Consider the following 13,529-nt stretch of genomic DNA (forward strand, 5'->3'; position numbering starts at 1 on the left):
TTGCCTTGCTGTTTCCTGGGCAGACGAACCTGCTCCAGTAACATCCTCAATTCCTGTGGGCTCTAAGCTTTACAACCCTGCCTTCCACCTCCCACTTGCCTTCCAAGGAGCAGCAGCAGAGAGGGGTGGAAGCAGCAGTGGCTTCTTTATTAGAGGCCTGGGGAGGGCACACCATGGGGCTGGCCAATTAGAGGTGCCTGAAGAAGAGCTTGGGGCCCTGGTCCAGGGTGCACACTCTGGGGCTCAGCTGGCTGGGCAACAGCTGGTGCAGGGCATCCCGGTCCTCAGCGGAGAGACGTCTGGTGCACAGCTGCAGCTCCTGTAGCTGCGCCACAACCTTGTCCCAGAGGTCCAGGCCCAGGGGGCCCTGGACAGCACAGCCTGCAGAGGGGAGGCAGAAGTCAGCCTTGGGGAGCTGCTCCTGGCAGGATGCAACAGGAGGAGCCCCGCGGGAGCCCGTGGGGTTGCCTCGGGTCTCATAGGACTTTTTTCTTTACCAGCGTTGCTCTAGGGACGATATGCACTTCCCCTGAGGCCCCGACAGCTGCAGTGAGGGGCATGAGCAAAGCCCAGAAGAGGCCAGATCATTCTCAGGGATAGAGGGTGCTCTCCCAGAGGCTGCCTAGGACCGCAGACCCCTCCCACAGCCAGTGGTCAGGCAGGAGGGAGGTCAGCTATAGGAGACAGTGTGTTCACATCTGTGCCTCTGACAGTGTCTGATGATGTCTCTGTCTGTAAGATGGACCTAGCATGGCTTCTTGGGAGTCTCAGGACACTGAACTGCCAATGCTCAATCCTCAGAGACCACAAAGTACCCAGCAGGGGGAGTGGTGAGAGCCTGCAGGTGCCGGGAAGCCAGATGTGTGGGTAGCGGCCCAACACCTGAGTGAGGGGTAGGTTGCCTACCAGCCTGCCTTCAGGAGGCTCTTCCTGGAGGAACCAGCCTGGCCCTGTGGGGCAGGGGGTGAGCAGCAGGAGAAACCCAGGGGTGTTCCTGTGCACCACACCCACTCCCAGCCCTGGTTCTCCTGGAGGGCTAAGTCTGGTCTGCCCTGCCCCCAGCCCCAGCAGGATGCCCCAGTTCGCCCAATACACCTCCCTGGGGTTGTTCTCAAGACGGGGTCCTGCAACAGGTGTGACCACTGAACCACCTAAGTCAGGCCACAGGCCTAGATGGTACGGTCAGGGCACCCTAGCCAGAAGCAGGAGGGTCCCTCAGAGGCAGGTATTGCCACTCTAGGCTGACCTGCCCTCCCTCCCTCTGGACAATAGGAACGAAAAAGTCCCTGTGGCAGTGGGTCCCCCAGCCACGGTCTTGAGGGTCGGGCTGACCAGGCTGGAGGCAGAGGCCTACGCGCCTCCCACCCTGTGGTTTAGGGGGTGAGGGTTGCCCCTGCCTCTGGGCATGCTGGGCACTGTCCTCCACTTGAGCACCCAGGGGCCCCAGCTCCACCCTGCAGCCTAGCTAGTGGCAGGACGGCCCCTTAAGAGGAGGCACCTGGGCCTCAGGCAGGTCCCCGAGCATGGGCTGTGTCACCAGTTGCAGTTGGGCAGCTGCGGCCGCCACACCCAGAGCTCACCTGACAGGCCCAGGAAGCTGAGGCCTTGGGGCCGTTTTTGGAGGGTAGACAGGAGCTCCTCCAGGCCAGCACTGCTGACCTCAGGGTTGGCAGACAGGTCCAGCGAGACCAGTGAGGGGCAGAGAGGGAGACATCTGAGACAGGGTGGAAACACGGGGGTCAGTTTCCGTCATGAGGGGAAGCTGCCCCAGGTGACACCAGACACTCCTGAGAGCCACTGAAGCTTGAGGCCACGGAGCAGTGGCCCTGGCATGGGCCGTGGCACACGGGTGACAGGAGAGGACCCAGCAGAGGGATGTGAGAGCCCAAGGGAGGCAGGTTGTGAGGCCCCAGCCTCCCCAGGTGCCCAGCTATGAGACCAGACCACAGGACAGTGGCGGCGTTACCTGCTCAGAGCTCTCACGTCTTTGTCGCCCAGGTGGTTTGCCGACATGCTCAGGTGCTCCAGGACACAGCCTTCCTATACAACGGAGGGGGACACCTGCCCTCCCTGCGTCCCAGTAGAGGCCCTGCACCCAGGGCGCCAGACACCGCCCCCATCCCTTGAGAATGATGGGAGTGAAGCCTGCCTGACCCCTGAAGCCAGAGGGGGCAGCATCCCCCCAAGTCTGCAGGTCAGAAGGAAATGCTTCTACCCAGAGGAGTGGGTCATACTTGGCACACCACGACGTGATCTCAGGAGACCTGCGCCACCCAGGTGCCTTTCCTGCTAGCCAGGACCTCGGAACCCGAGGCAAGCGGGTCCATAGAAAGTGTTCCCCACTCCTGTTCTGCTCCCCCACCCCCAGTCCTGGGGGTCAAGGTGCCTCTGGCTTAGTGCCCCCTTGAATGCGTACCTGGCTCAGGTAGCGAACCACGGGCTCCATGAGGCCTAGGTCACTCTTGCTGGTGGCCACAGAGCCCAGCTCCAGGCGCAGGAGACTGTGGGCCGGCAGGCTCCCCAGGACCTGGCCCAGGGCAGTGGGGCCCAGGCCGTTGTAGGACAGGGACAGTGTCTTCAGGCACTTGGTGTCTATATGAAGGCCAGAACCTCCATCAGGCTCCTTCCTGCCCCCAGGCCTTGGCCCAGAGCCTTCGTGACCCTCGGGAGGCTGTCACTGTCTCCGAGGTTCTGTGCACTGGGAAATTCTCTATGCACTGGGGTCTCCGGCCCAGGGTCTCACGCTGGGGAGGGGGCAGCACCAGACTCCTGAGCTCAGTTTCTTCCCACCACTTCTGGGTACCCGACCTGTCCCTACTCATGACAGGGTGGCCCCAAGACTGGGACACCCACGCATGGTGGGGCAGGGGTGGGTGGGGGCACTCCATCTACCACCCAAGTCCCAGCCCTTCCTCCCCTCTGCTACGCTCCCAGCTCTGAGCCCCACTTCCTAGCTCAGGCCTCCGTGGAAAACCTCCTGGAGGATGCCCAGTTTCCTGCCTCTCGGTGCTGGGACTGCAGGTAGAATTGTCTCCCTCAAACAGAATGCTCAGAGCTGGGGAGCAACAGGAATGGGCCTGCAGTGTAGCTGGGACTGGGTCTGGGTCCTGGGGAGCTGCCCAGGCCAGGCAAGCCACCCCTATGTCCACCCACATGCTCCTGAGAGCCGAGCTGGTGCCCTGGTTCGAGGCTCTCTGAATCCCTGGGGCCAGGGAGTGGACGTGCTGGTAGCTCACCTTGGAAGGCGCTGCCCAGGGTCGCCTGATGGCTCAGGAAGAAGCTGGGGCCAAAGCCACAGGCCTGGAGGTGCAGGGTGCAAAGCACAGGGCAGGCCCGCAGGACAGAGGCCAGGGCCTGGCCACAGCCATCCCCAAGGGGGTTCATGCTCAAGTCCAGCTCTTCCAAGTTCTGTGGGAGACACGGCCCCCAGAGGGTCTGGTGTTTGCCACCTGGATCTGGGCGCCAGCCAGTGCTCTCAACCGCACCTCCCCAGCAGGGATGGGCTAGATGTGCACACTCAGATGCTGCTGTTCCCCATACCTCTTACCTGCAAGGTGGTCTGCCCCAGGAGGCCCGCAGCAAGCTGGCGCAGGCCATCAGGGCCCAGGTGGTTAGAGGACAGGTCTAGGAGGGTCAGGCCGGGCACGGTGTCTAGGGTGGCCAGCAGCTCAGCAACACACCCATCCCCCAGCCGGTTCCCGGCCAGGCGAAGCTCCCGGAGCGCCGAGTGCAGCTTCAGGGCCCGCAGCAGCGGTGTGAGCTGGGCCTGGCACAGTGCCAGGGAGCAGGCGCTGAATGTGGGGGCTGAGCCCTGGTGCTCCATGGCCTGCAGCACCTGCTGGTGCTCCTCTGGGGAGGGACGTGGTGTCACCAGGACAGGTTCTACCTGTCCTGCCCTGGGAGTCAGCCGTGGCCAGTCAGGCGGCACCCCACCCCCCCTTCCAGCATGAGCTCCAGGGCAGCTCCCGGGGCCCCGAGGCATGCTGCAGAGCCAGGGTGGGTGATGCTGACCCACCTCCAGATGGAGCCACCTCCTGCCCCCACTACCTACACGCTAGGGGGCTGCTAGGTAGGGAAGACAACCCTGAGGCTAGGTGTGGGGGTGGGGGACCCTGGTCAATGCCTGGGGTCCTGGGACTGAAGGCCATGGGCCTGGTCTAGTTCTCTGCCCAGGCCTCTGCAGGGCTGCCTGGACCCTTACCTTGCTCCAGGGCCTGGCAGGCCCGGCGGTAGCGGTCCTTCAGCGGGGGGAGGTCCCATGAAGTCACCTCAGCCAACACCTGGCGAGCAACAGCGGTGAGCGGCCCCGACCCCAGTCCTGGAGGACGCCCCCAGCTCAGGGACCTGGCTCTGGCCACTCACCTCCTCGTTGCTCTGCAGCACGTCGGGGATGGGGTCCTGAGGGGCCAGCAGCGCCCCCTCTTTTTGCAGGGAGAGCCGAGGCAGCAGCCCGGAGGCCTGGTAGTGACGCTGGGCAGCCTGCTCAGCCAGCCAGGCCACGGAGTGGGCCTCCCTGTGTGGGCACGAGCGCGGGCTGAGTACAGGCCCCGGCCAGGTTCCTGCCCTGCCATCTGGGAGTGCGGAACTCCTCCCTCTCCTGCCTGCCTGCAACATGCACACCGGGGCACCTCCGGGCCACTCCTAGGGATCCCAGGGCCTGCTGGACCATTCGGGGCCTTCCTGAGCCTCTGCTTGCTGGCACCTCCCCGCTAGCAGTCCCCCAGGGGCGAGGGATAGGGCCAGGCGGGCTCTCATCACGTCTCATCTCAACAAGGGCCCTTTACTGCGCCTGGGCACCAGCCCCAGCACAGAGCTGGGCGCCGGGAGGAGACACCTTACCTGTGTGGAACGGGAATGAGGAAGAGGTTGTCCTGAACTCGAACTCGGACTCGGATGGGAGGGGGCAGGACCTGACCCTAGGGGTGGGGGCAGGGAAGAAGGGGCTGAAGCCAGGAGAGACAGGCCCCTGCCCATCCTCTCCCGCAGCTTGGGTGGCACTCTGCCCCAGGCATGAGCACCCACCGGGAGCTGGCCTACTGTGGGGTTTTCTCCAGCAGGTGCCACGGCCCTGGGGACATCGGGGCTCCGTGTGAGCTCTGTGGCCGGGCTGTCGGCTCTGTCTGCTCTGGCTGGTGTGCTCCGGCTCTCGAGATAGGGCAGCCGGCTCTGCCGGGCCTGGGCCCAGGGCCTGCGTGCTGTGTCGCTGCCTGGGCCGGAGGCACAGTGTCTGCCGCCATCCCCATCGCTCTGGGGGCGGGCTGGGCGGCGGCCCCGGTGACTGGAGCTCATCGGGAAGTCCTCCTCCAGCCAGTCCCCGGCCAAGCACTCCTCCTTAGGAATGAGTGCCGCTTGGGGGATGGGGGTCTCGCTGGGCCCTCGCAGTGGACTGGGGCCCAGGCAGCAGGTCTGGGCACTGCCCACTCCATGCATGGCCACCCGGTAGGCTGCCCAGCTGGCACTCGTTGTGGCTGCCTCCCTATCGCTGGCAGGCCTGGGCATCGGGGCCTTGGTCTGCAGTGTTGGGCCGGCGTGCCGGGGCCTCTTCTGGGTGGGATGGGATGGGCCGGCGTTGTCCTCGCCCTCTGAGCTGCTACTGCTGGCCACTTTATGCCTGCTCCTCCGAGGTCTGGCCACAGGGGACACTGCCAGCCCCTGGGACACCCTGGTGCTGGCTTCACAGACCTCTGGGGTTCCTGGGCAAGGACTTGAGGGAGGAGAGGTCTCAGGGTCAAACAGATGGTTACTTGGGAGAGTCTGTGGAGCCTGGGAGCTGTGGGGAGCTGCAGAGAGAGCAATCTCTTGTGAGACAGTGCCTGGCACATGACCGCCACACTGGGCCCAAGGCTCTCAGGCTGAGGAGTGGAATCCCCAGGGGCAGAGGAGGCCCTGCTTATTACCTTGACCCAAGGAGGCTGCTTGGAGTAGCCTCCCCATGGCAGCTGCCTTCTCCTGCGTCTCACTGTCCAGATCCTTGCCGTACAGCTTCACCCACTGCTGCAGCGTCTCCAGTGGGCTGTGGCCCTGGGGGTACCAGTTGGGCAGGGCTGGTGGCAGTAGCTCCACCCACCGCTGACCACACCCACCTGGCCTGCGTCCACTCACCTTTCTGGTGCGGAGGGTGACAGATGCTCCTCGCTCGATGAGCAGCTCAGCCACCTCAAAGTGGCCACAGTTGAGGGCGTCATGCAGGGGCGTGATGCCGTCACAACCCTGGCCACCTGGGTCATCCACCGGAGCCCCGCGGTCCAGCAGGAAACGGACGATGTCTGCGGACAGGTGCATGAGCTGGCTCCCAGGCCCTCTCTCGGGAAGGACACATTCCCTCTCCCCATCACAGGCCAGAAACCCTGTCCCATGCTCACCCAGATGCCCGTAGTTGCAGGCCTCGTGCAGAGGTGTCCAGCCACAATAGTCCCGAGGGTTTAGGGGATGGCCCTGCGACCAAGAATGGGAAGAAGCCTGGTCTCGAGTGCCCCCACCAGCCTAGCCTTTCCCTGGCACTGAAGCCTGCAAAGAGCACCACAGGCGCACCCCTCAGCCTGGCCTGGTCCAGATCACAGCAGAAAGAGATGCTCACCACCAGAAGGCACAGGGTGCCCAGTTCTGGCTCTGGCCCTCAAGCCTTGCCCTGTTCCCTGGGGAAACGGCCTAGCCTGCGGGGGCGGTGCCAAACTGCCTCACCAGGTCCTGGGTGCGGCCCAGCCTGCAGGAGGTGCCTACTGGCCTCATAAGGTCCTGGGCGCAGCCCAGCCTGCAGGGGGGTGCCTACCTGCCTCACAAGGTCTTGAACGCGGCCCAGCCGCCCCTCGATGCAGGCTCGGTGCAGCAGCGTCTCTCCCACGTCGTTTCGCCGGCTCCACTGTGGGCACAGCCCAGGGTGGGGGCAGAGGCGTGAGGGGCTGGACGGCACCAGTGTCCACGGAAGGGCGTTGCCGCTGTCCTCAGCCCGCAGTCCTCACCCCGCAGTCCTCACCTTGTTCACCCTCTGCCGGCCCAGGCAGCCTCGTAGCTCCTCATCCTCCTCCAGCGGTGGGGACGCATTGGCTTCGTCCTCTGTAGCAGAGCCAAGCCCACCGCCCCATGTGAACCGGTCCCTGCTCCGAGGCCTCCCGAGCTGAGACTGCCCTGTGGGTCAGTCTCCCCCAGCCCCAGACCTCTGCTGTTTCTTTCCCGGGTCCCGCCCTTGCTGAGAGCAGCTGACGTGGGGCGCAGGTGTCCTCCACTGCGAGACACCCGCATGCACCCGCCCAGCCCCACTGTCTCTGGGGTGCCCGTCCTCCCGGCACCTGCTTCTCCACCGTGGGTTCCTCTCACCCACCTGCCTAGTGGACGGCGTCCCTCTTCCACCTGCCGGGTGCCCAGCTGTTCCCTCCTCAGGAGTCAGAAGCCCGTAAGCTGGCCCCAGCCACCCCAAGCAGGCGCCAGGGAGCCAGCCTCACCACTCTCGGAAAGCTCCAGCTCTGTGGCCTCCAGAGCATCGTCGTCCTCCTCGTCCTCCCCATCCCTCTCATCCTCGTCTCCAGCCGCCTGCAGTTCCTGCAGCCTGGTTTCGGTGCCGGGGGCCTCCTCGGGCTGCAGCCTCAGCTGTACCGCATGGAGGTGCCGTAAGATCTGCCTCTGAGGAGAGGGGGCACCCAGCTCAGGGCCGTGGGTGAGACAGAGCCGCAGACAGTCGGGCTCCGGGGATGCTGTGTGCGGGATCCCAGCGTGGGCAGGCGGGCACTCCCCACCTGCAGCTGGGGCTGCCCAGCCAGCTGGGCGCAGCCAAGAGCCTTCTGGAAGCACAGCGCCAGCACCTCGTAGGTGTCACCAGCCTCCTCACGGGACAGTGCAATGTTCAACCAGGTCTTGGCCTCCTGGAGAAGCACAAAGTTGACGGCTGTGGCCCCTGCTCCCAAACACGAGATGGCGGGTGGCCACCCTGGGGGTGCAAGCCTCCCCCAACCATGCCCACTCCCGAGGGTGGTGGTCCTGCGATGGAGCCTTGGGCAGGACAGGGCCGTGACTGCTCACCTCCAGGGGGTTGCCCTCCTGCAGCCTCAGTTCCGCTTCGTAGTGGTGCACAGCCTGGCGGTGGTCCTTCATGTCCCCCAGAGTGGCAGCCAGGGACACGTGGATGACGGCCAGCTCGGGCCCTGGCCTGTTGAGCAGCTCCGCAAAGTGCAGCTGGGGGGACAGCCACCATGAGGCCAGGGCTGTGCTACCCCCTGCAGCCCCTGTCATCCGCCACGCCCGCCTGGCACACACCTGCTTCTGGTAGGCTGCAGCGGCCTTGGGAAAGTCACCGGCCTTGGAGAACAGGTCCCCTAGCTGCTCACAGATGCCCATGGCAACCTCGGGGTCACTCTCCTCAGACTCTTCTAGTCGCTGCTGCAGCTGGACCACTGCCAGCACTGCCAGAAAGAGCCTTATGCAGGGATGGCCGGGCCAGGCCTGACCCAGCTCCAGCACCCACCAGACCCAGCCCCTGCTCACCCCCAATAAGGGGGTGGTAGGAGGGGCTACCTCGTGGGGTCTCAGCAAGAGAACCAACTAAGGTCAGCACAGGGTAGGGACTGGCCTGTGGCAGGGACACAGGCAGGGACCCTGGTGACCATTACTTATCAATGGAGTACACCGGCGCCACTTATCAGTCCCACTCAGCCATGCTCCTGCCGTTAAGCAGGGCATCTTTTGTCTTGGGTCTGCCAGTGAAGACGTTGGCTTATGAGCAGATACCAGCCTCCTGACCACCCAGCATGCCTCCTACACTTCTTGCTGAATGGAAGCTCGGAGAACAGTGAGACCCCTCCTAACAGGAAGTGGCAGGGATGGGCCCCTCCCGACAGTGCCCCCTCCCCAAGGACGCATGCCCTGGCCTCCTCTGCTGAAGGAAGGAGCCCTCCCTACCCTGTCTTGGGTGGTCGAGCCCCGGGGTCCCCTCCTAGGCTCACCATACTTCAGGGTCCGGCAGACTGAAGCTTTCTGCAAAGGCTTCTGGGAACCGAGCCGATAGGCCTTCTTCAAGGCTCTCTTGGCAGCCAGGAAATCCCCGAGGTCTAGGAGGACCTAGGGGGCAAAGGAAGGTAAGCCCGCAGGCCCCCGAAGGTCCAAGCCCACCCGAGGGCAGAGCCCAGGGCACCTGCGAGAGCAGCAGGCAGCACTCGCTCTCCAGGAAGCCCTGCTTCAGGACACGTGCGCACTCCCGCGCCCCTTCCAGACAGCGCATGGCCTGTGAGTGCTGCCCCCGCCGCCAGTGGATGGCCCCCAGGTTGTAGCGGGCTCGAAACAGGTCTTCATACAGGTGGTTCTGCCTGTGGGGGGATGGGGCTGTCGGTGCCTGGGGCTCCTGCACAGGGACAGCAGAGCAGGCACCCACTGACCCCACCGAGGGCTCCGGCCCCACAAAGTCAAGCCAAGCCTCTGCTCCCAGGAGACTGATGCGGCGCAGGGGTGAGCCAGCTGGCTGCCCTTGCCCTGGCCACTTCCTCGAGGGGCAGGAACCCAGATCCCCCTGGGGCCTGGTGGGGCCTTACTCAGCCAGGAAGATGCTCTTCTTGAAGTAGGCACTGCACAGGGCCACCTGCTGCAGGCTCTCACAGGTGAGGCCCAGGTTGAGGTAGACTCGAGTCCTCATCTCACTCAGCTCTCGCTTGGGCAGTGAACCTGGAAGACGCCCCTGCAGACACTCAGTGCCCCACCCCCATTCGGGGTCTGCAGCCTCTCCCTGAGCCTCCTCTAGCCTCTCCCTGTACGTGCCAGGGGTTCTGCTGCAGATAGTGAAGGGAATAGAGCAAAGGCAGCCAGATCCAAGGTTAGGAGTCAGGAGGAGCATGGGCTTTACAGGGCCGCAAAGTGAGGAGTGGGGTGGGGGGGCTTCTGAGGGCCAGTCTCAGACCCACAGAGGGAGGAAACCTAGACAGGGGACCTGCTACATGGGCAGGGAGGCTGTAGCCTCTTCTCCCTGCAGAGTACAGGAAGCCAAAGTGGGGGAGGGCCAGGCCTAAGGACAGTCACCCTGCAGCTTCTCATCCAGGATAGCCAAGCTTTTCTCGAAGGCATCCTGTGCCTGCTGCAAGGCGTCCTGGGACTGGTGGTGGTCATAGATGTCCAGGTGGGTGCGGCCAATGGTGGCCCAGGCCCTCTGCTGCTCAACGTGGTTGGAGAGGGCACATGCCAGCTCCAGGTAGCGGTGCTGGTGCTGTGGGGACAGAAGAATGGCCACTGTGAGCCAATCCCCACTGCAAGCAAGCCCCACATGTCCCCCAAGCCCCCAGGTGCAGGCCGAAGCCAGGCTGCACACACATTGTTTCCTCTATGCCAAGCACTCCTGCGGGGACAGTGGCACCACATGCTAACCAGCCAGTCACGCCAGGAGAGACTGCCTGGGAGTCATTGGTGATGTGGGAACACAGAAGCCAGGGCAGTTCTGTGTGGATAAAGGGTTTGAAATCACTCCCAGCCAGCCCTGGGTGATTTCAATTCCAAGAACATGTTCATCAATGTTTCTGGAGCCACGCTCCCAGGAGAGGCTATGGTGCATGCATCCAAGGACCAGGTGACCACTGCTGGTGCAGGGCTCTCTGAAGCTGAAGCCGCATCGCACCATGTCCCCCTTTTCCCTCCAGCCAGAGGCCTGGACAACAGAGACCCAGCAGGCTCTGCCCCCAGGAGATGCGAACCACAGAGAGTTGACTGTGGCCAGCGTTGGGGAGGGCCGGTCTCCGCCCACCTGCAGGGCAGCCGAGTAGTCCTCCATCTCCGCCAGCCGCTCTCCGATCTTGCGGTGGGCCACGGCGCAGCCCAGGGGGTCGTCGGCGGTCTCCAGGAGCTGCAGCTCTTGCTGGTGCTCTCGCAGTGCCTCCGCATAGCAGCCTAGGTGGGCGGGACAGGCTTCAGTTAGACTGGGCAGTGGGCCAGGGGCAGCAAGGCCAGTGAGATGGAGGCCGGCCGGTACTCAGGAAGCCCCCACCCCCGTCCTCCCGGTCCCAGGGCCCTACGGCCCCTACTCCACCCCACGCACCATGGCTGGCCAGGAGCTCCCCTAGCTGGTGGCAGACGGAGGCCTCCTCCCGCAGCTGGCCGCTCCTCTGGGCCTTAGCTTTGGCCTTGCTCAGCTCTGCAGAGAGAGGGACGAGGCCTGAGAGCTGAGCCTCTCCATCCGGGAGGGCCAGGGCAGTCTCCAGCCCCCGCGCTCGTGCGCTTTTCTTTGAACTCACGGCGAAGCTCGCGTTCCAGGTTCATCCTGCACTCGTCGCGCCCCGGGTTCCGGACTTCCCGCGCTCTCTGCTGGCGCGGCGGCCCCGCCCTCCCTGGCCCCGCGCGCAGGCCCCGTCCTGCTGCGGAGCATCCCGGGAGTTGTAGTCCAGGCGCCCAAAGCATCCTGGGAGTTGTAGTAGGGCTGCGCTAGTGTTCGAAGCGCTGAAGGCGCCTTCAGCACCCCAGTCTTCCGTGCGCGGAGCCCGGGCCCCGCCCGACGATCGCAGCCGCCCTTAGGGTGAGGTCTCCCAGGCTCCCGCCGCTTGCTGCTGCTGTTCTGGACACCCGCGCGACCTGGCCTGAGGAACGCACTGCTCTCGCAGGGGAGGAGAGGAAGGCCTCGGGGACCACGGGCACTTGAGGCCTCGGATCTGTGTCCCCGCAGAACCTGCATCAGCCGCGAACGCGCCGGAGTCCTCACACGCGGGGACTCCGACCCCCAGTGCTGCCGGCGGGAGGGGGGTTTGAGTTCCAAAATGAACTGAACTTCTCAGTGTGCTCGACGGTTGTATTCCTGGAAAACTCAGCGTGCGCTCGTTAAAACTGCAAAACCGTCGTGTACTGAGAGGTAAAGGGGGCAGGATCCGAGCCTGGGGCGCTGTGGCCTCAGAGCCCGGAGATCCAGGGCGTGGGGAGCCCTGGCGACCTCTAAGTGCTCGTCCTGTACCCCACGCCTGGAGAACCAAACACCTGCTAGGCCGTGTGGCTCTCTGTCCCCGCTGCCACTGCGGGTCCCTGGGCCCTAGGTGTCAGGGCTGGCGCCCCAAAGGCCCTAGAGGAGGTCTGGAAGGACTGGGAGGCAAATGTAATAAAATGGGGCTTCCCTGAGACCGTAAAGAATCTGCCTGTGATGCAGGAGAACTGAGTTTGATCCCTGGGTGAGGAAGATCCCTTGGAGAAGAGCATGCCTATCCATTCCAGTATTCTTGCCTGGAGAATTCCATAGATAGAGGAGCCTGGCTGGCTAGTCCATGGGGTCGCAAAGAATCAGAAATAGAATCAGACCCAATGGGGTAGAACTCTCAGCCAGTGGATGGGCAGCAAGTCCTGCTGGGGAGGGAGCTGTATGGAGGGTGGCTGGTCCACAGGTCCAGGGAAGGTTGCCCAGGGCCAGTGGGTGGCTGCAGGGGTGGGGTGAGGCTGAGCTTGAGGAGCTGCAGGAGGGCCTACTCTCAGCCTCCTTGAAGGGTGTGTTGCTCTCCCTTGCCCCCCATCATCCCTAACATGGATCCCAGGGACAGGAAACCAAGGTGGCTGCTTGGCAGGCAGGCTGTGAGGTTCCAGGGGCACAGTGAGATGCAGGGTGGGGGTGGGGGAGTTAAGCCGTGGGAACAGACTGTCCCAGCTGAACAGGGAGGGTGTCTCCCAAAACCCCAACACCTCTGTACCTCCAGCCCTCCAGCACCAGCATCCACAGGGCAGCTCAGGTTCTGGCCCTGTTCTCACTTTAGAGAGCACTCAGCTTCTCTAGCCTTGGCCTTCCCCACCGGTCAGGCAGGGATGCGCATCCAAGGCACTGCCAGCAAGAGCTGGGGGCCTGGGGTGGGGAGACTGCAGGTTGGGGCCAGCCTTAGCCCCTGGCTGGGAGGCCCATCCGTGAGGCTGTCTTGTAAGGAAATACAAACAAAACTTGGCTTAAAACTTTTTAAAAACTATAGATAGAGACAGAAAGTATCCAAAGAGATTACAGACCACAAAAGCAACATGGTATGTTGTAAAAATACCTCTTGACTCCTCTTTTTAAAAAATTATTTATTATTTTTGTAAATGTCTTACTTTGGGCTGAGAAATGTAGTGTTTAAAAGGAAGTGGGGTGAGAGGGGGAAGTGGGGCTCGACCTGTGCCCCCAGGCCTGCCCCTACATCTGCTGAGGTTGCACCCTCACCTTCACCAGCTCAGGATGCTAAGATGGACCGGGATCCTGGAGACAGACCGCTGGGGCCTTCTCCTTTCTAACAACATGACTTGGACACCCTCTAGTAAACCAGTGACTCCTGGTGAGATGCCACAGCAGGTTCATGGCACCAGTCTCCATCGGTGACCAAGAACACACTAGTGTCCCAGGGTGCCCGGTTCCATAGGCTGTAAGGCTCAGCTGCTGAGGTGACTGTCACAGGGTGGGGCTGTGGGATAGATTAGTAGTCTTGGGCACCCCTAGACACCCACCCCACCCCCACCCCCAAGTGTTGGCTCGCAGGCTGGTGGAGCTCCTGGGCTGTGCCCCTCCATGCGCAGCTGACCTGGGGCGGCAAAGTGCCGTTCCTCCCAGCCTTCCACACACACACAACATG

The 13,529-nt window shown here is 63.5% G+C and overlaps 1 protein-coding gene across 1 annotated transcript; it reads right to left on the reverse strand.

Moving 5' to 3' along the window:
• TONSL (tonsoku-like, DNA repair protein) lies at positions 127 to 11,283 on the reverse strand. Its single transcript, XM_018058745.1, has 26 exons — positions 11,199 to 11,283; positions 11,003 to 11,098; positions 10,712 to 10,854; positions 9,997 to 10,180; positions 9,516 to 9,645; positions 9,122 to 9,293; positions 8,934 to 9,048; positions 8,248 to 8,393; positions 8,014 to 8,166; positions 7,731 to 7,856; positions 7,440 to 7,617; positions 6,974 to 7,053; positions 6,770 to 6,859; positions 6,363 to 6,435; positions 6,103 to 6,266; positions 5,898 to 6,021; positions 5,023 to 5,780; positions 4,840 to 4,916; positions 4,363 to 4,513; positions 4,202 to 4,280; positions 3,548 to 3,849; positions 3,237 to 3,408; positions 2,417 to 2,592; positions 1,967 to 2,040; positions 1,581 to 1,714; positions 127 to 381 (listed from the first exon to the last, which is right to left on the reverse strand). The coding sequence occupies exons 1-26, from the start codon at positions 11,221 to 11,223 to the stop codon at positions 188 to 190; spliced, it is 4,116 nt and encodes a 1,371-aa protein (XP_017914234.1). The 5' UTR covers positions 11,224 to 11,283; the 3' UTR covers positions 127 to 187.

Source organism: Capra hircus, chromosome 14, assembly GCF_001704415.2.
Source record: "Capra hircus breed San Clemente chromosome 14, ASM170441v1, whole genome shotgun sequence".
NCBI classification, from domain to species: Eukaryota; Metazoa; Chordata; class Mammalia; order Artiodactyla; family Bovidae; genus Capra; species Capra hircus.

Coding starts and splice junctions, on each gene's coding strand:
- TONSL (XM_018058745.1), bottom strand. CDS start 11,223: ATGAACCTGGAACGCGAGCTTCGCC. Junction 8,394..8,933: donor CTGCCGGACCCTGAAGTATG/GTGAGCCTAGGA, acceptor TCTTTCTGGCAG/TGCTGGCAGTGGTCCAGCTG. Junction 2,593..3,236: donor CCTGGGCAGCGCCTTCCAAG/GTGAGCTACCAG, acceptor GCCTTCATATAG/ACACCAAGTGCCTGAAGACA.